Here is a 23,791-nt window from a genome sequence, read left to right on the forward strand (position 1 = left end):
CAAATACACATTATACAATTAACATGTCCTATGTGCAAATGCACTATATTTCCTAAATATTTGTAGATGATATTAAAAGTCCACTCAACTGGAAACCACTGGCAATGAGCCCTCGAGAGGGCTCGGTGTGTAACGGTGCCTTGAGTTTCTTCAGCTGTGAAAAACGACCAAGACCAAAGGCCATTTGGGGAAGAAATGGTTTAGTTATAATGTACTTGGTAGTGCATTATCGAAGAGAAGTCAGGAGCTGATGCAGATGGAGCCATGGGGGCATGCTGCTTGCTGGCTTCCTCAGCTTGCTTTCTTATGGCACCGGAGGAACCGTCCAGGGTTAGCACCACTGACAGTGAGCTGGACTCTTCACACCATGGGCTTGCACACAGGACAATCTGGAGGGAGCATATTTTTCAACTGAGGTTCACTCTTCCAAAATGCCTCTGTCTGTGGCAAATTTACATAAAGCAAGCCGGCCGAGGTGCTCGTGCGCAATCCTGATGACCTGAGTTTTATCTCTAGAGTCCAGGAAAAGATGGAAGGAGAGGAAAAAAAACTCCACAAGTTGTTCTCTGACTTCTACACCTGGGCCATGGCACACAAATATGTCAGCACACACACACACAAACACACACACACACACACATACATGCACATACACACATACATACAAATATACACACCTTATAAAAGTAGGTTCTACCCACAATGGACACCTTTTAACAAATTTTAATATCTCTCCAACTGGTGTTCTACAGTTGGTGATGTCACACAGACCCTGCTGTAAGATAGGAGTTCTGATAGAGGCACCACTGCATCCATGAAATGTAAACAATATTGTCCTGGCCAGTGACATACGTGAAGTGAAATAAAATCCTTTCAGGTCATTTCTGAAAACATCGATTATTAAACAGAAAAATTTTAGAAGCACATTAGCTCATTTAACTTGTTTCTATATTCTTTTCTGAATGAATTTTATATTATTAAGTCAATCTCTAAATATAAAAGGCCTTTGAATACATATAGAATGGACATTCTCGGGGGCAAGGGCCACAGTGCTAGAACTGAGTGAGCATCGCTCTTCCTAAGTATTTCATCAAATAAGAATTGATTGTGTCTTCACTTTACACAACCCACAGCGTATTCCTACTAGGACAAACAGATGTTTAGGGTACATTATAAATGACTAATTACAGAATCAAACCTGCTTTCATTTAGCCTATCTTTGAATTCTTTATATAGTTCATTGAACTTAGATTCAGGAATCTGACAGACTAAAATTTGAATTATAGCTTCTTTAGTCCCTATGTGCTCGCACTCCCTACTGGAATCTGCAAATAGAAAAGAAAACTATATATCTCTTAGGGTAAAGATTAATGCTATTTTGATAAAAAGCGTTAATCTAAAATTTTAGGTTCTTCTTTCTTGGGTGCAGTTTAAGTATTTGTTTGTGATAGAATTAGAAAATCATGGTCATCCTTCATGTTCTCAGTTCTAGACTCAGTTCTAGTGATGCCTGTTTCTACACACGGAATGCCACTCCAGTAAGTATAAGATATCAGAAAGAGCATGCCGTGGTGTCCCAGACAATGGAAGTTTTAAGATGCACAATTTTCTCAGGCTAAGATTTGATCAGCCTGACTTGCTTTTGTGTTTTCTGAACAAGAGACCTGGAACAATACTTGAGGAAGTTACTAGAAGAAAGAATGGTAGGAATAACACTGCTGTACTTCATTCTGTTACATAAAGTCTTATGGTAAGAAGGCAGAGTTTACTTCAAGAATTTTTAAAAATAATATAAAATAGTTTTCATATACAAAGGTCCTCTATTAATATCTTCAAATGAGTTTACTTTAAAGAATAGGCAGTTCTGTATCTATAGAATATATTATTTACATTTTAATTGCTAGATTAAAGAATTTTTCTTTAAACTGGAAAGATAATATACATAATTCACATGTTGTATCTGCCACTCAAGAATACTGCTCCCTGGCTTTACAAAAAGATAAAGATCCCACACTAGAGCACCGTGCTCTCTCTAGGTACTCGGAAGCCCAGACACCAGAGGGAGACTCTCATCCCGCTGCGTCAGTGAACATCTGTATCACAAGTGGGCTACAAGTTGAGCAAACAAACCCTGGGAACCACAACAGTGAACAGCCTGCCAGGAGAGCCCCAAGAGTTGCCAGGAGAGCCCCAAGAGTTGCCAGGAGAGCCCCAACAGATGCCAGGAGAGCCCCAGGAGTTGCCAGGAGAGCCCCAGGAGTTGCCAGGAGAGCCCCAACAGATGCCAGGAGAGCCCCAAGAGTTGCCAGGAGAGCCCCAGGAGTTGCCAGGAGAGCCCCAAGAGTTGCCAGGAGAGCCCCAGGAGTTGCCAGGAGAGCCCCTATAGGTGATGCCAGGAGACCCTATAGGTGATGCCAGGAGAGCCCAAAGAGTTGCCAGGAGCACCCCAATAGGTGATACCAGGAGAGCCCCTATAGATGCCAGGAGAGCCCCCAACAGATGCCAGAAGAGCCCCTATAGGTGATGCCAGGAGAGCCCCTATAGACAGCAGGAAAGCCCCTATAGATGGCAGGAGAGCCCCAATAGATGATGCCAGGAGAGCCCCTAGAGATGCCAGAAGAGCCACAGTAGAACTGGACATGGAGCAATTCAGGAGAAGGGCATTCGTGCAGAATAACGTACGCTACACAAGACCTTTAGCTGGAGAAGTCAGGGCCTCTACAGGAGAGTCGGCTTCTGCCGTTTTCCTAAATTAACACAGCCACCAACTGTATTCCACATACCATCCTTACAGGCAAGTGAACTACCAAGTCCCCACCAAAGAAACTCCTTTTGCAGAAGACAAGCTACTATAGGAATCCACAATGGTCAAATGCAAAGAAGGAGCCATGGGTGCTCAGCACAGTCTAGCCATTGAAAACATAAGCCCACACCTGAAGCTCAGGAAGTGGGGGAACAGCAGGGGAAGGGCTCTTAAGCACCAGCAGACAGGGATGACAGCCACAAAGTGGTGTCTTTCCCACATGACAGTGCCCTGCACCTATGGACTCTCAGCAATGTGGCTGCCTGCATATGAGCAGGCCAGGAGACACACCAGCATGCATGGGTGAGAATTCCTCACAGCCACACCCTGCACCCCTCTAAGAAGGGCTCGAGGCAGCCACTGGCTGCTGAAGAAGGAAGCTCTCTGTAGGACAGGCCTGATCAGCTTCCCAGTCCTAAGCACGTGCACACACAGGCAACACAAACAGGATTGAGGAGGGTGTGTGTGCACGTGCACAAGTGTGTGCATGCCTGCAACACAAGAGGAGCTACAGGATGGGTAGAAATGGTTAAATACAATGTATTCATTGATGAAACTCAATTAAAATGAAGGTTTTCACATTTTAGATAAAGTAAAAATTTGGGAGAAAAGACCTAAGCATGTACAGCCAATATATTTGAGCACAGATCTTGTCTGCATGCAAAATGTGGCTTTTTGGTCAGTCCCATAATATTTACTGAGAGAAAGTCACTATTATTGGACTTTTCTTAATCTAGCTAAATAATTGGGTCTAAACACAACGATAATGCCCAACATTTCTAAAAGCTGTAATTTCAGGAAGTGTTTTTCATATTTCATATTTTATTAAAAGCCATTGCAAATGATATTAATTTTACATATGTTTATCCAACACATCACATTTACTTCAATTACTAACCTCATTTCCAAAAATAAAGAAAAAGAAAAAAATCCATAGACAAGCCTCACTCCACAGTTAGCACAGTAAGCAGGAGCTCCCTAAGCACTATGTGCCTGTGTGTAAGATGTTGCATGTGTTTTAAATATAGAGATTCTCTCACAAATTTAGCCCATGTTCTTCCTTTTGTTATTACTGTTTATCAATCAGTCTGTAATACAGCAAGATAAAAATCAAAGCTCCCTTTTTAGTTCATCATTTTCAATTAAAACTTCATCTTAATGACAATAAATCCAAATCTAGATTTCATGCTGTGGACTCTACACTCTACGGTTAAGTTCATAGGACATCAAGCTAGGCCTGCCACTTTCTCTTACTTATTTTTAAGCACAGGATAAGCACAATATCCTGGAAATGACTTATGAAATAATGTGATTAAATTCTACATTAGTATTTGTAAAAATTTAAAGAAGTGAAAATCTGACTGAATAGATAAAGGAAATGATGCTCTATAAGAAATAAATTCAGCATTTAAAACTGCATGGACAGTGTGGAGCCACATGAAGACGGAGCCGCCCTGGCTCAGGTGTGAAGCCACATGGACAGTGTGGGGCTGCATGACGCCAGAGCCGCCCTGGCTCAGGTGTGAAGCCACATGGACAGTGTGGGGCTGCATGACGCCAGAGCTGCCCTGGCTCAGGTGTGAAGCCACATGGACAGTGTGGAGCCGCACGAAGACAGAGCTGTCCTGGCTCAGGTGTGAAGCCACATGGACAGTGTGGGGCTGCATGACGCCAGAGCCGCCCTGGCTCAGGTGTGAAGCCACATGGACAGTGTGGAGCCGCATGAAGACAGAGCTGTCCTGGCTCAGGTGTGAAGCCACATGGACAGTGTGGGGCTGCATGACGCCAGAGCCGCCCTGGCTCAGGTGTGAAGCCACATGGACAGTGTGGGGCTGTTTGACGCCAGAGCCGCCCTGGCTCAGGTGTGAAGCCACATGGACAGTGTGGAGCCGCATGAAGACAGAGCTGTCCTGGCTCAGGTGTGAAGCCACATGGACAGTGTGGGGACGCATGAAGCCAGAGCCACCCTGGCTCAGGTGCGGGCTTTGAGTTAGACTCTCACTATGGCATACTCCAACTACAGCACTCAAGGAATATAAAAATAAAAGTCTCCACATAGAAAATGCTTTATTTATTTCAACTACTAACATATCCATGTATTAATAGTTTCCTTTTGCTAGTCAAGTATATGAACATTTCAAACTCGGGACTAGAGAGCCCAGTGATCACGAACAATTGCTGTTTGTTCTGGACCTGGATTCAATTCTCAGGGTGCACAGGCAGCTTACAACATCTTTACTCCATTTCCAGAGCATCAGACATCCCCCTGGGGGCCGCGGGCCACAGCCATTCAAGTGGTGTACAGACAGTGCACGCAGGCTAAACACTCACACACACTTAAAAAACCCTCAAGCTCCAATATTAAATGAAGACATTCAAAACATCAACTTGTAAAGTTGGCTTTTTTTATAAGCTAAAACACACAGCAGTTACAAACAAATATTTTTAATGTAATGACTAGAAAAATTAAAATATGTCCTCGAAGCTGAATGTTTTCACTTACCTGTGTGTATAAAGGGCAGCGGTGGTGCATTCTCCCCCAAGTGAGCCAATATCCACTTATTGTCCCCACTCATTACCATGGGCCAAAAGAAAGGTTTCATATTATGTGAAGGGTAAGTTACCATAGAAACCAACTTGAAGAGGTAATATCAAAAGTTAAGCCCTTATAGACTCTCAAGAGCCCTTGAGTTCTTAGGTGTCTTATTCAAAAGGAATAATAATCATAGGTGTCTGATATTAAAATTGCATCACAAAATGTAGTCTCGCGTTTAAGAGAAGCCAAGATGCCAGAAACTAAGAAGCAGTCTGCCCCGGCAAACCCAAGCTGCGAATATTCACACTACCCTCGTTTTAAACAGTCCTTGTACTTGGGAAGGCACACAACTTTTATGAAAACAATTACAAAAATTCTAAGAAAAATATCATTGCAGACACACTAGCATTCCGTCAATCACAGGTGATGCTGAATCTTAGCAATAATTAGTAATTAACTCAGTGTTTCTGAGAGAGACAGACACCCAGTGTCCAGTACAGACAGCAATGAGTGAAGCTCTGAACTGATGGGCCGTGACAGTCTTACTCATGCTGATTAACAGGAGGCAATGAAACACAGCATTTGCCTCTGCTCACACACTCTCTGAAAATACAGCTATCATTATAGGCACACGTAATAAGTTCAAACATATTTAGAGGCCAGAAAACAAATCGAGGAATCAGAATTTCATTATTAATTAAAACAATCACTAGTCAAGAAGTATCCTGAAAATCTCTGGGCCTTATGAAAACAGACCTTGAAATAATTTTTTAGTGAAATAAATATCATTATCAAAATTGGCCTCCCATAGCCAACTGGGATAACATACTGTTTAGTGGACATTAACATACAAATTGCTCCTACAACATTAATGTCTTCCATTTAAAAGTATTCAGTAAAACTGAACTAAAGAAAAATCAACATATTTGCAATGTGCATACATTCCAGTATAAGAGGCTCTCGGGTCCTGCAGATCTGTCTGCTCAGGCGGAGATGAGCAAACCAAGTCCACGACAGAGAAGATCAGGTCCCGAGAGCTAGAGGCAGAGGCCTCTTCCTGAGAGAAGCCACGGCCGGAGCCACGTGCTTCTGTGGAATGTGCTAATCTAATAACAGTAACACTTGCTCCTTGCTGGTTTTCCTAATCCATTCTACATCCACCAGATATTTTAACATGATCAAAATATAGTTTATTTTTACAACTTCTAGAGTGAAACAACAAAACAGCATCACTACTCTGAGGTGACAGACTATTAAGCAAATCTCAGTTGTCATTTAGAGAGTGAATATTAGGTAAGTAAAGTAAACAATAATTTTTTCAAACAGTAAATGTGTTATATTTTCAAACAGTAAATAATTGATTAAGTAAAGCATCTCTATATGAATTCAGCTGGACCTGGATTCAATCCCACCGCCATCTCTACTACAATAAGGGAATTCCACAGCCCACCCACTCGTGGTCAGACCCATGGAGCTGCAGGTGCAGAGCCAAGCTGAGCACTCTGAGAGCAGATATCTAAACACTGGTCTTCAGAACACAGGTCCAAGGCCACCGTGGGCCTCATTTGTCCCATGGTTACAGAAACACTGCTACCAGCTCTGTTCCATGGCCAGTGGCCTCTGCACTGACTGCCCTCCATGATGACTTATGGCTCGGCTCTGCCTTTTGTGCTGCACGGTCGGCCAGGCCCAGAGACTGTTGGAGTCCACACAGACTCTCGCTTGTGGCTGTGTTTATTAAGCTCCTTTCACCAAGATTCCTCTGTTATTACTGAGCGCCATCAAGTTAATTCTCATCACTGGCCATTTACTGAATCACAGATGAGCAAAAGACCAAAGATGAATAGTGACGTGGCGAGGAGAGAACTTCAAATCTCCAAATACCTTAAAGCAGTCACTGAGTATATAGGAAACTTATAAATTCATGTCATGTTCACTAGTTCTGTAACTTCAAGTACTCTGGATTGTTTCATTAGTAGACTTCCACAGACACATAAAAATGCTGAGAAATGCACAGCAAATGATTTGCCAATGATGATACTATTATAATAACATTATTAATATAATGTAGTAGATCAACAGATGGAAACTAAGAGTTTTTAATTATGGAAGCCATAGGACAATAAATCGGGTATGGGCTCACCAGTTCAGAGTTTCTTGTTCCTTTCCACTAGCCAATATGTCAAAGACAAGAAACTGATTTCTACTGTGCTTCTGTCATCAGCTGATACAGTATGAAAGTATAACCTTTCTTTCGTCAACGTAAGAATTGTGAGGAACAGTGTGGCTAATTCTGAGACAGAAGTGCATCAAACGGACCTGCTTCCTCAGACATAGCTGGGAGATCAGATGATCAAGAAGTGGAAAAGATTTCAATCACCTTCCCCAACAGAAACAATGCTATAATAATAGATGTCGTCCCTAAAGCAAAAAGTATAGATATACTCAAAGCTCTTAAGTTCAACAGAGACTCCTATAACACATTCTTCTCACACCACAACTAATTGTTTGAGTAAATTTATTACTGATTACTTGACAGACTAATATCTCTATTCACTATGAATTCTAATACTATCAAAAACCTACAGCTGACCAATATATGCCCAGATACTGCTTGAAATTACGGTGATTGTCAACAGCAAAATTTTAAAAACCGAAAACTGTTCAGTCCTAATGTGTAAAGTTGATCTGACAGATTCATACTGAAAGGAGCACACATGTGAGTTACAGGGCTCCGTGTCCACGCAACCCTCCCAGACACATTAGAGCACACGTGTGAGTTACAGGGCTCCATGTCTGCGTGACCCTCCCAGACACATTAGACCATACGACTGCCCACCTCTCTCCGTCGAGAAGCCCAGCATGTTTGTTTGATCTTCCAGACCACAGCAGCCACCAGCAGTAAGGACAAAAAACAACTGGAAAATAAAGCACAAATAACTGTATTCAAAATTTACTTGAAATATGCAGGAAAGTAAAATAATTTAAAGTGAATTAAAATATAGAGAAGAATTTGACATGATAAATAGTAAAAAATACTTTGAAAAAAACTTCATAATTAAATAACTGTATCTCTCTCTCTCTCTCTCTCTCTCTCTCTCTCTCTCTCTCTCTCTCTCTCTTTGTATACCAATAACATCATCCAGGATATTAATGATCAATATCTGTATCACATACAGCATTTTAGAGGACACTTTCTATAAACTTTTTCATCTGAACTCTGCCTGTAATCTAACTAAATGTTCTTTATTCTCAGATGATGATAGGAACCACTTATTCTTTGAAATCTTCTGAGTAATTTTCTGTTCTTTTATCCTTTTTGACTCATTATAAGATCAACAAATGCAGATTTACACTCCAGAATCCTTCTTTAAATTATAGGCACCATGTACAGTTTCAGTTTAAAGGGCTTCCAAGGGGGGGTGTTTCCAAGGGAAAGGTGTTTGCCAGCAGCCCGGATGCCCAAGTTTGAGCTCTGGAACCCTCAATGTGGAAGAGGAAAACCGACTCTCAGGGGCTGTCCCTGGTGTCCACATGTGACTGTGGCATGGAGGCACCTCCTCCCACAAAATAAAAATGAATAAATGGATATTTTTAAAAACTAAAAATATCAGTTTTAAGAATGCACTTCTCTTTTTATGAAAAACAGATTTTGGGTCTGGGCATTTGGGCAGTGGGAAACATTTTCCTAATTAGTTAAAGGCCAGGGACTTAACCAGAGTACTACCAGAACACAGAGGCTGTGGGGGAGACAGACAGAGAAGATTAACTTTGTAAATCTGTATCTTTAGTACTGCCAAAATTACAGCATTTTACCATTAAAGAGGATTCAAGAGATTATTTAGTTCCTAGAGAAGAAATCCCTGGTAAACTCTGATAGTGGCAAGTGTGTAATTCACCTAATTAAGCAGTCATCTGAGAAACCGCTACCTCACCAGTCAGTGCTCTCTGCTGCTAGCTCAGATGATGGAAACACGCGCATTGAGACCATTAACAGCAGTTCAGTTCTGTGCTGAAGAAAATTGAACTGGTGCGCTGCACTCTGAGACTTCTTCTGTATCTGAAGAGGCATTTCAAGTGCTTAGGGGCATTTTTATTGTGAACATTTATTGGTATTGTGTGATACTGCATAACCACCTAAAATATATAAGACAGATGCACTTACACGCGCACACACAGACACAGACACACACACACACATACACACACACGCACATACATACACACATGCACGCACACACACATACACACACACACCGCCAACATTGTGTGAGTTGAGAAGCTCTGTCTAGACCTTAGTCATCTCCACAGGAGCTGATTTTCTCAAGCTACTCTCAGGTTAGTTGTGCAAATGTTAAAACCATGATGAAAACTGGTACTTTAGAGTCTTAAGGGCCAGTTACACTTCAGCAACATCATTATATCCTTAAAATTACCAGCACGAAGGATAAAAGCTTACCATTCCGAATGAACTCACTGATACCATTTAACATAAAAATGACTACCATCAATGGGTAATATGGACCAAGTGCTGTGAGCGGCTTGTTCGCTCCCCTAAGGACTCCGGCCATGTCCTGCACTTGGTTAAACAGGGGGCAGTGAGGCATAAAGAGTGGTGCTGACTTTCTCATGAAAGTGTTTTTCCTCTGACATTTTTGTTGCAGCTAAATGTAAAACCAGGCAATCTGATCATTCCTCACACTTAATCTGACCTTAATTTTGTCATTTTTGTCCTTACAAACAATTATAGTAGTAGACCACAGCTTATATATGAAGTCATTTATATTAAACATAATTTGAATACCAGAGTACTGCAGGATATTTGATCACACTGTGAACCCCAAGATTGTGTTTCTCAGAAAAGCCTGTTTCTAGCTGTGATGTGGCTCAGCCCTAGCACACCCCTTTAATCCAAGAGCTTTCTGCTTGAACAAGATTAAATAAAGTCAGCCATAGGTCAAGAGGCAGAGCAAGCAACCAGTTGACAGTGACTGAACATAGGAAAAAACCATAGAGAGTAAGAGGAAGTTGGGAGGATGGATAGAGATGCACAGGAAGTAGAAGTGAGGGAAATTCCATTTGAGGATTTTGTTGTTGTTGTTATTGTTGTTGTTTTGGGTTTTGTTTTTTCTTGAGGCAGCATGGGGAAAGATCTTCTTCGGGGACATCAGCTAAGGAGAAAGGTCAGCTGGGTGCTTTCTCTGCCTCTCTGGGCCAGCAGGCTGTCAGTGCACATCTGGCTCAGAAAAGAGTCAGTATTGGGAAAGTTGAGCAATTGAAACTTTGTTAAAAATAACACACCAGAGGGCATTTCATTTGTTGCTCTGTAAAGTAACAATGTTTATGCCACAGCAGGTGTTTGTATGCCAACTAACATGCTTAGAGTTTCTGAGACGGAGAAGATGCTGGACTTCTCCTAGACGGTTTAGAATTCCTTCTGACTTAAATTCACCTTTCTAGTGACTAAGGACAACATAACATATGCAGCCTTCAAAGCTGCACTCTCCTGAGAGTGGCTGAGCCAACGGTCCCTGTGAGAATGCCTGGAGAATGCCTGCTGGGGTAGCAGTGCCGTGAGAGACAGAGTTACATTTAGCCTTCAGTAACTCCATCTGGGACCATAAGAAATGACAGGATTTGCAGCTCCTAAATTCCCTGGGAAGTGTCATGGGGCAGTGGTCTGGGAGCTGTTTTCTGTCCTCCCTGAAGAGAAGAAAATGCTGATTACATTAACTCACTGAACTACACTGGTCTATCTCTTTAAAATCAGCCTTTCCTTATAGCTAAACCAAAGGCTTTAACAGGATCCATCAAATATCTGTGACTGTTTATTTTCATGGCTATTTTTCCACAGGTGGAGAATTAGTTTTGGCTACTTCCTTTGAGGTTTATTTCTCCCTTATCCCATAAAATGGCTCGAGAAGAATCTGGAGTGGAAACTGAGAACAAATGTGTGGGCTTTCCAAGAGAAGAGAGAAAATGGAGAAGGAAAGAGACAGAGGGGTTGAGGGGGAAGACAGAGAGAGAAGGGTTGAAGGGAGATGAAGACAGGGGTGGGGAAGGCGGGGGGTGGGGGGGAGAGACTGACTGTGCAGTCTTGAGAACAGGACCAGAGGTCTAATGGTCTGGCACATCTATGTTATGGAAGTGTACAAAATAGAGCTGAGGTGAAAATTAGAAACTTAGGGAGAGATACTGCAATGATTTCATCACAAACCTTACAAAGCAACCTCTTTTTAAGGAATCGCTAATACAACAACTGGAAGCATCCATCAATATCCTCATGGTGTGATGACTGCACCAACCATAAAATTATTCTCATTGCTACATCATAGCTGTGATTCTGGTACTGTTATGGATTGGGATGTAAACACCTGGTATGCAGGGCACCTGACATCCAACCCCCTGTGGGGACTGTGACCCACAGGCTGAGAACCACTCATCTGGAGCAGCTGAGAGCAGCTGAGAACATAGTGTGACGAGAGCCTGCACCGCAACAGAGACCAGGGTGGAAAGAGAACTCCGCGGTGACAAAGGAGAATAATCTTCTCACCGTCTTTGTAAACTGCAGCTTAAGTGAACAAGAGCGATAAATATTAAATATTAAAATAATTTGCATACATTATTCTTATATTTTACTAAAAAAAACCTTAGGAGCTAGGGCAGTATTATACTAGAGGACTTTATTACATGTGTAAGATGACTGCCCTCAGTGACTGATACCCGGAGCAAACCTGCAGTGAACTGCCAATGCCCGTGAGGACTTTATTCTCACCAGGCACAATGTCAACACGATGAACCAATTTAAAAGCAGTAATGTCAAATGAATTGAAAGAATTTGAGGTTTGTCAATTTATCCATCTGCTAAGAGTTGATGACTGAAGACAATCATGCGGGTGATGGTGCAAACAGTACACTGATTGCAAAAATTGCACACCGCACTAGATTGTAAGGCAGGGTGACTGGGCAGAGAAAAATCTAATCTGATATATGAATGCTCCAAAACCCCAGAATTTACAGTGTTGACCCGCTCCAGCAAGTAGTGACCTCACACAGTGGACAAAATACGGGTACACTAAAAACTACACTACCTTCAGCCTGTGAACATAGGTATATTAAAGCATGAACATTGTATTTAGATGTGTGTTGGTGAACCAAGCTACCTCATCACATATGAAAACATTACAGAAGTGGGAGTAAGGGTGGAATCTAAGCATTTTCAATGGAGGGTAATTACCATGTACACTTAGGATACACTATCAGTAATATAATTTCAAATATAAGTATAGAAAACATGACTGAAACTGGTATAAGAGCATCAGTCTTAGATTTACTCTGCAGGATGGGCCTCCCTGCACAGCCAGCAGGAGGCAGGAAGACTGGACCCATCAGGTCCTCCCTCACTGAGGCCAACAGGAGCTCCTGGGCATCGTCCTTCATCGAGGATATACAGCAGTTAGGCTCCTTGGGAAGGTCCACAAAGCCTTGACCTACCCCAGCTTATATAAGTGCTTAACAGTCATGGGGAGACTTTTCTTCACTAGTTTATGTGCTCCTGTAAGTAACCCCAAATAAACTCATTGATTCACCAAGGTAGAATTGGGGGCAATCATGACTTGGACGGTCACTGCCACCCTACTGGAGCCAAGAGGACATCTGTTAATGTCCCCTCCCCCAAATTAATGTAACAGCCCTAAAGAGAGGACTTAAGTAACTGTATTACACAAAGCAGGGGCACAATATGTTAAGACCAGTGTCTGACCAAGTTTGCTCTCTGTTGAGGAACACCAAGGCCAAAAGCAGCTTGGGGGAGACAGGGTTTAACTGGCTTTTGGGCTACGGTGCAGCATCAAGTGGTGCCAAGGCAGGAACCATGAGGTGGGAACTGAAGCGGGGACCGTGGAAGAACACAACCTCCAGGCTAGCTTAGCTAGCTGCCTCATACAGCCCAGGCCTGCCTGCCAGGGATGCCAAGGCACCAATGACCAGGACCCTCCTACATCAATTAGCAATTAGGACGATGCCTCAAAGAGGTGCCACAAGCCAATCAGAAGAAGGAGATTTCTCAGTGGAGATTTCCTCTTCCCTAGGTCTCTATCAAGTTTCAGAAACTAATCAGGACAGTGTTCTCATGCGAAAAGGAAAGAAAGCAGAGGCCACACACCATCCTTGCCTTACGCAGCACCAGAGAAAAGCCACAGCGCATCCATTTGCTTTCTTGCTGAAGGTTTTCATCAGAAACGAAAGTGCTGCCACCTGATCTGCTCAGCTTTCAGACCCTCAAGACACCCAGACTACTGTGATTTACTATGGCACATGATGCCCAAATGTTCTGACCTAGGAGATGGACAGGCAGGCAGACAGACAGACAGACAGAGAGACAGACAGACAGACAGATAGATGATAGGAATGTCTGGAATATACATTTTGCTGTAAATCAGCTCAGGGCTTTTTACCACGCCCACTTCTCATCAATCATTAAAGATCTACTAAATGGTTTAGTCCACCGTGGGGCTGATGAGGGCCCCATCTCACTCAGTCAAATGGCTACCATATAGCCACGGTGACAGTTACATGAAGACCCGGCGAGAACCCATAAAACCGAGTAAATATATCACTTATTTAAAATTCATGAAGAAATACAGCAAAATTAATCTCCCAGAAGAGAAGAGATTCGAACATCTGTAGAGCGATTTGGAGAAGTGAGGACTCAGACAAGCCTTGCCGCGGGAGTCGGGGAAGGGTAATGCGGACGGACAGTCTTCCTGATGCACTTATGATATCTAATAAGTCAAACTGGTGACAAGTGACAAAGATCAATGCGCACAGTGTTTTTTTCTATGCTGAGTCAATTTAGAATTACATCACTGGAAACCAGGCTGTAGGATAAAAAGCTTTTGCTAAGGAATTCCTGTGGTGTGTTAAAACAAACACACCCTCCTTTTCTGTAAACCAACACTCTGCAACATAAGAGCAGAAATCAAGCACGTTAATCTATGACATCATCAGACAACATGCCCGTGGAACATCCGTCCTCATAAAGAACTGGGTGAACCATTTGTGCCTCATCAAATCATGCTGATCTAATGGTTTAACATCAAAGCCTAGTTTGCCCATTTCTGAGCTTTCTGCAAATGAAATCCTAAGTGCATTCTCTGTTTTCAGCCTCCTTCAGAGAGCTCTCTTGTTGTTGCTTTGTGTATCAATCACTTTGTTCTTTCTCATGTTTCCACATTATTACATAATATGGTCATATTTTTTCCACTCTACTGTTTTTAAGCAGTTGAGGCTACATAAGACACAGTTCATTTAATGCCTGTGATCTGCCTTTTGTGTGAGGTAATTCAGACAGCATCTCTAGTGACAGCATCAGAAGGCACTGTCTGTTGCTATGGTGCTGTCTCAGCTCCTGCCACGCCTGAGGTGTGTCTGACATCATGCTCCGGGCAGCACACAGGATCATTTGCAGTTCTGTCCTACTCATTCATGGTCACCATGTTTTGACTCGAAGTCCTTGATACAATTTTGGCTGAGTCCACTTCTCTTATTTACTGCATCTGATCCTTTATAAAGTACACATCCAGTCTCCTGGTATTTATCAGTGGAGTCTGTCCAGATTGAGTCCTGAGCTATGTACTCCACCCATAAGTGGAACAGTTACACGCCATCGGTGACTTTACGTTCATGACAACACAGTCTTCTGATTAAAAAAAAAGGGGGGGGGGTATAACTTTATTATAACACTTCCCTGAATTGGTAGATTTTTCACTGGTTTTCTTGCTTCTTAGAGTTTATCTGTATGTTTAGATGAGACTTTTGTTAGATGTCACTTTTTGTCATCCATAGAAAACTGACTTTGCTCCTGATAAAGCCACCAACAGTGGCCGTCCTGGACATGAGGGTAAGAGTTAGGAATGGCCACTGCAATCAGGCCACCTCCAAGGCCCTCCCAGCTCCCCCTCAGGCATCGCTCCTTGGCTACATCAATTTCATGGGGCTGTTTACCGCCCAGTAGATAATATTAATACTTCAATTATGTTTTGTTCCAGCTACCCGTGTGCGGTGTGTACCTGAAGGCTTTGTGATTCACAGCAGGACTCTCCCAATTCAGTCTGCACCAGAGCAGAATTCGTACCCCCATCTGCATCACATGTGGAGGTCAGGGGGTAATTTGAAGGAGCTGCATTTCTCCTTCTTTCAAGATGACCCTGAGAGCAGAACCCAGGCAACAGGGCCCGGTGGCCTGCACCTTCCCTTGCTGAGGCAACAGGGCCTGGTGGCCTGCACCTTCCCTTGCTGAGGCAACAGGGCCCGGTGGCCTGCACCTTCCCTTGCTGAGGCCACAGGGCCCGGTGGCCTGCACCTTTCCTTGCTGAGGCTCCTCCCTGGCCCCCAGCAACCACAAACAACCAACACCAACACCAGGGATACATTCAGGCAGGGAAAAGAGCACCACAGCTGGCTATGCAAGAGCAAGTGGTCAGCTCTGAAAACATGCTGAAGGGTGGCATTACAGAGTCTGAGCAGGTTATATTTAGTTATACATACACAATTATGCATGCAACAACAATTAATGAAAAAGAAGCTATGAATTTAAAAATATGAAAAGTACATGGGAGAATTTGTACTGAGAAATGGGATGGATAGTTATGTAATTACATTATTATTTCAAAAAGTAAAAAATAAAAGAAGTCATAAAATAAATCTTTTCTAAAATAATAATAATAATAATTATTATTGTTGTTGCTGTTGTTATTATTATTATTATTATTATTATTATTATTATTATTATTATTTATTCACATTACATCCAATTATAATTTCCTATCTCCTATCTTTCTGATCCCACCCTCCCTCCCTTTTCCATTCTATTCACCACCGCTAGGCCTCTGACAAGTGGGGTCCTCCTCCTCCCCCACCATCTGACCACAGCCTATCAGGTCTCACTTGGATAGCCTACATCCCCTTCCTCTGTGCTCACACAGATCTTCTCTCCTAAGGGGCAGTGATCAAATAAAGGGCACCGGAGTTCTTGTCAGAGGCAGTGCCCCACTCCCCCTCCTGTGGACAATGAGCTGTCCACTGGCTACACATGAACAGGTGTCTAGGTCTTCTGCTTGCAATGTCCTTCGTTGGTACATCAGTTTGGGCAGAGCCCCTAGGACCAGACCCGCCAGGCTCGATAGTCTCCTTGTGGAGCTCCTGGCAACTCTCACCCACCCATCGTTCCATCCCCTAGCTCTGCTATACAATTCACAGCTCTTCACCCAGAGTCTGGCTGCATGTCCCAGTATCTGTCCCAATCCCACGCTGGGTGGAGTCTCTCATAGGACAACAATGTTGGGCTAATAAGTGAGTATACGCCATGCGTGTCTTTCTGAGTCTGGGTTACCTCACTCAGGATGATCATTTCTAGTTCCATCCATTTGCCTGCAAATTTCAAGATTTCCTTGTTCTTGATAGCTGAATAGTATTCCATTGTGCAAATGTCCCAGAGTTTCTTTGTCCATTCTTCAGTTGAGGGACATTTAGTTACTTCCAGATTCTGGCTATTAAGAATAAGTCTGCTATGAACATAGTTGAGCAAATGTCCGTGTTGTATGGGGGAGCATCTTTCGAGTATGTGGTCAGGAGTAGAACAGCTGGGTCTGAGGTAGCACTCTGCCTAATTTTCTGAGAAAGTGCCAGAGAGATTTCCAAAGTGGTTGTACTAGTTTCTACTCCCACCAGCAATGGAGGAGTGCTCCTCTTTCTCCACATCCTCTTGAGTTTTTGATCTTAGCCATTCTGACAGCTGTAAGATGATGGAATCTGGGTCATCTCGATCTGCATTTCCCTGATGACTAGGATGTCAAGCACTTCTTTAAGTGTTTCTCAGCCATTCAATATTCCTCTGTTGAAAATTCTGTTTAGCTCTGTATCCCAATTTTTAAATTGGGTTATTTGGTTTGGTGGTGTTTAATTTCTTAAGTTTGATATATATTAGCCCTTTGTCAGATATAAGGTTGGTGCAGACCTTTTCCTAGCCGGTAGGCTGTCACTTTGTTGGCAGTGTCCTTTGCCTTACAGACACTTCTCAGTTTCATGAGGTCCCACTTATCAGTTGTTGATCTTAGAGCCTGAGCTGTTAGTGTTCTGATCAGAAGTTGTCTCCTGTGCCAGTGAGTTCAAGGCTCTTTCCCGCTTTTTCTTTTAATAGATTTAGTGGGTCCGGTTTTGTGTTAAGATCTTTAGTTTACGACTTTAATTTTGTGCAGGGTTATAAAAATGGATCTATTTGCATTTTTGATATGTAGACACCCAGTTAGACCAGCATCATTTGTTGAAGATGCTATCTTTTTTCCATTGTATGGATTTGGCTTCTTTGTCAAAAATCAAGTCTCCTTAGGTGTGTGGGTTTATTTCTGGGTCTTCGATTCAATTCCACTGATCAACCAGCCTGTTTCTATGGCAGTACCGTGCTGTTTTTATTACTGTTGCTGTACAGTACAGTTTGAGATCTGGGAGGCAGATTCCTCTGGAAGATCTTTTACTGTACAGGACTGTTTTAGCTACTCTGAGTTTTTTTTCCATATGAAGTTGAGAATTGATCTTTCAAGGTTTGTAAAGAATTGTTTAGGAATTTTGATGGGCATTGCATTGAATTTGTAGATTGCTTTTGGTAAGATGTACTTTAATTACTATATTGATCCTACAAATCCATGAACATGGGAGATCTTTTCATCTTATGATATATTTTCCAATTGCTTTCTCCAGACACTTGAAGTTTTTTTTTCCATATAAGTCTTTCACTTGCTTGGTAAGAGTTACACCAAGTCACATTGTTTTTTATGGCTATTGTAAAGGGCATTGTTTCCCTAATTTCTTTCTTAGCCTGTTTGTAATTTATATAAAGGAGGGCTATCGATTTTTTAAATTGATTTTGTCTCCAGCCTCTTTGCTGATGGTAGAAGTTTTGGGGTCACTCATGTCACCACTATGTCATCTGCAAATAGTGATAATTCAACTTCCCTTCCAATTTGTAGCCCTTTGATCTCCTCTAGTTTTCTTATTGCTCCACCTAGGACTTCAAGTACTATATTGAAGAGATACAGGGAGTGGACAGTCTCATCTCAATGGAACTGATTTAAGTTTCTCTCCTTTTAGTTTGATGTTGGCTGTAGGCTTGCTGCATATTGCCTTTATTATGTTTAGGTATGTGCCTTGTATCACCAATTTCTCCAAGATTGTTAATATGAAAGGGTGTTGGATTTTTGTTAAATTCTTTTTCAGCATCTAAGGAGATGATTACGTGGTTTTTTTTCCCATTCAGTTTGTTTATATGATGGATTACATTGATGGATTTCTGTATATTGAACCACACCTGCATGCCTGGGATGAAACATACTTGGTTGTGGTAAATGCTATTTTGATGTGTTCTTGGATTTAGTTTTCGAGTATTTTATTGAGTATTTTTGCATCAATGTTCATAAGAGAAACTGGTCAGAAATCCTCTTTCTTTATTGGGTCTTTGTGAGGTTTAGGTATCCAGGTGATTGTGGCCTCATAGGATGAGTTTGTTAATGCTCCTTCTGTTTCTCTTTTGTGGAATACTTTGGAGAGAATCGGTATTAGCTCTTCTTTGAAGGTCTGGTAGAATTATGCACTGAATCCATACAGTCCTGGGCCTTTTTTGGTTGGGAGATTTTGATGACTGCTTCTATTTCCTTAGAAAATATAGGACTATTTCATTTGTTTACCTATTCTTGACTCAATTTTGGTAATTAGTATTTATCAAGAAAATTGTCGATTTCGATTTGCAAATTTTGTGGCATATAGGCTTTTAAGACATCTTCTTTTTTAAATTAAATTAATTTTACCATGACCAGCACATGACAGTGGTTACCACTGACTATGACAGTACACAGTCATATGCTGGTGATGGGAACCACTGTTGTGTGCTGGTCATGGTAACCACTGTCACGTGGTTTTTAAATTAAATTAATTTTTAAAAGGGGCAACAGAGTGTCCCCACCGACTCTGACCTTTAATGAAAACTGGGGAATGCTCCCAAACTGGGAAATGGTAGCTACTGTCATGTGTTGGACAATGGCAACCACCATTATGTGCTGGTGATGGTAACCACTGTCGTGTGCTGGTGATGGTAAGCACTGTCATGTGCTGGTCATGGGAACCACTGTCAGGTGCTGGTCATGGTAACTACTGTCATGTGTTGGTCATGGGAACCATTGTCATGTGCTGGTCATGGGAACCACTGTCATGTGCTGGTCATGGGAACCACTGTCATGTGGTTTTTAAATTAAATTAATTTTTAAAAGAGGCAACAGAGTGTCCCCACCAACTCTGACTTTAATGAAAACTGGGGAATGCTCCCAAACTGGGAAATGGTAGCTACTGTCATGTGTTGGACAATGGTAACCACCGTTATGTGCTGGTGATGGTAACCACTGTCATGTGCTGGTGATGGTAAGCACTGTCATGTGCTGGTCATGGGAACCACTGTCATGTGCTGGTCATGGGAACCACTGTCATGTGTTGGACAATGGTAAGCACTGTCATGTGCTGGTCATGGTAACTACTGTCATATTCTGGCCATGGTAACCACAGTCATGTGCTGGTCATGGGAACCTCTGTCATGTGCTGGTCATGGGAACCACTGTCATGTGCTGGTCATGGTAACCACTGTCATGTGCTGGTCATGGGAACCACAGTCATGTGCTGGTCATGGTAACAACTGTCATGTACTGGTCATGGGAACCACTGTCATGTGTTGGACAATGGTAAGCACTGTCATGTGCTGGTCATTGGAACCACTGTCATGTGTGAGGAAACGGGGCCATGATAGAGATGTGAACAACTGGTGCCCTCTTGCTTGCAGGTCAGTAAGACACTGCCGCTCTGAAATGACCAAGTATTGTTAAGAGGAATTGACACGTACCTCTCACCCATAATTCCACATCTAAAATCTAAATAAAATGGAATCCATATAAAACACAAAGAAAATATAAAATTATAGCCTCTATCTCCCAATGTGTGAATAAATTGTGAAATGTCCGAATACAAAACACTAGCTGAACAGTGCAAATAACGGGCTACTGATACAAACACAAACAACTTGGACAAGTCTCAAATGAAATACACTAGGGAAAGAAGCCACTAAAATAGCTGCTGAGTGAAGCAAGGAGCAAAGCGCAGGTCAGCCATTCTGGAAAGAGGAAAGAATGTGACAGAGCACCAGTTCCACAATGGCGTCCTCTAGGGTTTGAGAACAAACTTGGAACTTACAAGAGATCATATGACTTCATCAGAAAATGAATCTTACTGCACAAAACTTAAAATGCTACACTCAGATGAAAGCAAATAAGGAAACAAGCAATGCAGAAGAAAAGCAGCAAAGCATCCCCCTTCGTACACCACCTAGTACCACACACAGATGAACTGACGTCGGGGCGGGTAACGTGAAGTGACACCAACAACTGGAGCAGGCGGCAGAGGAACTTGAAGCCACCATCTCAAGCATAAACAGAAAAGGAAGTTTTAAAGAATCAGGTCTTGTCACTTAATTCATGCCTTAGAAATGTTAGCTGGGCCCTTTTGGATTCAATGTGATAATGGAAGGCAGACTTAGCCTTGTGGGGGCTAGAGAAGGGGACTCAGCTGGTTCAGAAGCAATGGAGGGAGACATGCAGTGAGACACAGTGAGGCTTGCAGTGAGGCATGGAGTGAGACACGCAGTGAGGCGCACAGTGAACACGCAGTGAGACACAGTGAGGCTTGCAGTGAGGCATGGAGTGAGACATGCAGTGAGGTGCATAGTGAGGTACCCAATGAGGCATTGAGTGAGGCATGGAGTGAGACACACAGTAAGGCACGCAGTGAGGCGTACACTGAGGCACGCACTGAGGCACACAGTGAGGCACACAGTGAACACGCAGTGAGACACAGTGAGGCTTGCAGTGAGGCACGCAGTGAACACGCAGTGAGGCGCACACTGAGGAACGCAGTGAGGCACGCAGTGAAGTGCAGAGTGAGGGATGCACTCAGGTAGGTCCTGACAGCTAGAGACCTGGAGAGCGTTGGGAGGGAGGCTCCCTGACAGGCAGGCTGCCTTGTGGGTAGTAGGTGACATTTGGGGAAAGTGTGATGTTACCCACAAGACTCCTGTTTTTACCATTAGTGTTCTTACTCAGCACTGTGGATTACATGTGGAATTTGGTTTAAATCACCATAAACAGCCCCGTCTCCAGTTTGTTCCCATCACATTAACTACACCAATTTACAAGAGCCACCAGGGAAGAAATATCTATTTTCTTCCATAAGGAAGCCAGGGAGAAAATTCCAGAGTCGATTTCTAACACAATAAGCATTTGCTTATGGATTCTACCTCGGGAGGCCCAGAGCCCCAGGTCTCATTTACGTTAACAGATCTTTCATCTGAGCTCACCGCTGAGACAGGGGCACCTGTGGACTCTGTGCATCCTTCACGCTGTTCCGTGTCCTTTGCTGTTTTGTTTCGGGGGTTTTGTTTGGTTGTTTGGTTGTTTGGCTTTGAATCATGTCAAAAACTTCCGGATGATGCCACGGATTGTGCTTCCTAACTACTTAGATTTATTTCTCATCCACTGCAAATGCACATTGCTGCGCTTTATCTATTTATAAAAATCCTTGCACTAAGCAGGGTCATGTGCCTCTTTCCTCAGAGCTTGGTAGCTGCGTTCCTCCGGTCTACGTGCTCTGCTCCACAGCAGCTCTCTGCATTTGGTTTTCTAATGTTTGAGGGTTTTATATATTGCTTTTGAAACCTTTAGATTCTTCTACTTAAAAGTTTAATCTCTGTCTCTCTCGAGACTTGGCTATAAGTTAAACAGAAAAGACAATGACTCGTGGTGGTGAGGCCACAGACTAAACGCACGTCTTAGGAGATTTCCCATCCTTGCTGGTAAGATAGCAAGGTAGGACAGCTCCTTCAGAAAGCATCTGGAATGATAAGCAACTCTGGCTATACACTGGAGTTTGTAAAATTATAAACAGGTGTTTATAGCGACATTATTCAAAAGAGCCATAATGGGGAGACTGAGGTGCCTATAAAACAATCCATGGAGAAAAATATAGTAAGATTAAATATTACAGAGCTGGCAGCTTGGTGACCCTATGGACACAAGTTCCTGCTTTCCCCTCACACTCTGAGAAACCAGAGGGAATGTCACGGACTAAACTCAGAAGCCTGGACTACTGACCACCTCCAGACGGTGGAAGATACCCGAGTGCTGCACAGTGCTCAGAGGCAGAGATCTGGGCTGAGCCACCATCACAGAGGGTATGAATGGCTTCAACTGGAAGCCTGGAAGAGCAACCAGGACATCACTCCAGGGACTTGAGGACAGCTCACCACCTCGAGATCAGCAAACACATATAACAACAGATCTCAAGCACATCAGCCATGGCCACTTCAACAGAGCAGAAATGCTGCTAGTACAGCCCAGCATGCCTGCCTGCCTGCCCTCCAGGGTGCCTGCCTACCTGCCCTCCAGGGTGCCTGCCTGCCTGCCCTCCAGGGTGCCTGCCTGCCTGCCCTCCAGGGTGCCTGCCTGCCTGCCCTCTGTCCTTCTCTGCAGAGACCAAGCACAGCCCTGCTCCCGCCCTCCCAGTTTTCCGTTATGGGGCTTCCCCAACACTATTTTGCTTGTCAGATTCTACACTGGCATCTGCTTCTCAGAGGATTTGCAATTTGAGTACACGGGGTGATGGGGCCATGGTGCTGGCCAGCTCACTTCCCGCCTAAAGCAGAACATACCCAGTGAATGAGATGGCAACACCCACACGCAGGGCGGGGCCATCCCACAACAAAGTACAACTACCTGGGAGTGGGGCGAGGAGGGGGGGATGGGAAACAGGAATTTCTGTCTGTAGGGTCACCAAGCTGCCTCCTGTTATGCCTTGAGACGACCCAGTCTAGACAGTTCTTCATTGGCATTGCCTTCTAGGGCCCTCCACATTGAGTCCATTTGACAATCAGAACTAGGAAACATCACACATAGGAAACAGTCATACGCATGGTTGACCAGATGTCCAACTTAGGGTCACTAGTGCTGTGGTGAAACAGCGTGGCCAAAAGCAACTTGTGGAGCAAAGGGCTTATTTCATTTCAAGTTCGCAGTCACGCTCCATCACCAAAGGCACTAAGGGCAGGAACTCCAGCAGAGCAGGAACGTGGGGCAGGAGAGATGCTGCTCACTGGCTTGATCTCCATGGCTTGCTCAGCCTGCTTCCTTATAGAACCCAAGAGCACCAGCCAAGGCACGGCATCACCCACAATGGCCTGGGCCCTCCCCCATCAATTGTTAACTGAGAAAATGTCCTATTGCAGGCGCTTATGGAGGTGTGTTCTCAACCAATGTCCCCTCCTTTTGGATGACTCTAGCCTGCCTCAAGTGGTATAAAACTAGCCAGCA

At 43.3% G+C, this 23,791-nt stretch overlaps 1 protein-coding gene across 5 annotated transcripts in view; it reads right to left on the reverse strand.

Annotated features, from left to right (window-relative positions):
- Positions 1-23,791, reverse strand: part of ATRNL1 (attractin like 1) — a 566,124-nt gene that overhangs the window by 351,681 nt on the left and 190,652 nt on the right. For all 5 annotated transcript variants that reach the window (XM_084800216.1, XM_084800215.1, XM_084800217.1 and 2 more), the window contains exon 26: positions 8,179-8,257. In XM_084800216.1, coding sequence (XP_084656342.1) covers positions 8,179-8,257 — 79 coding nt within the window. The remainder of the gene's footprint in view (positions 1-8,178; positions 8,258-23,791) is intronic.

This window comes from Acomys minous, assembly GCF_964271855.1.
Source record: "Acomys minous genome assembly, chromosome: 2".
NCBI lineage: Eukaryota > Metazoa > Chordata > Mammalia > Rodentia > Muridae > Acomys > Acomys minous.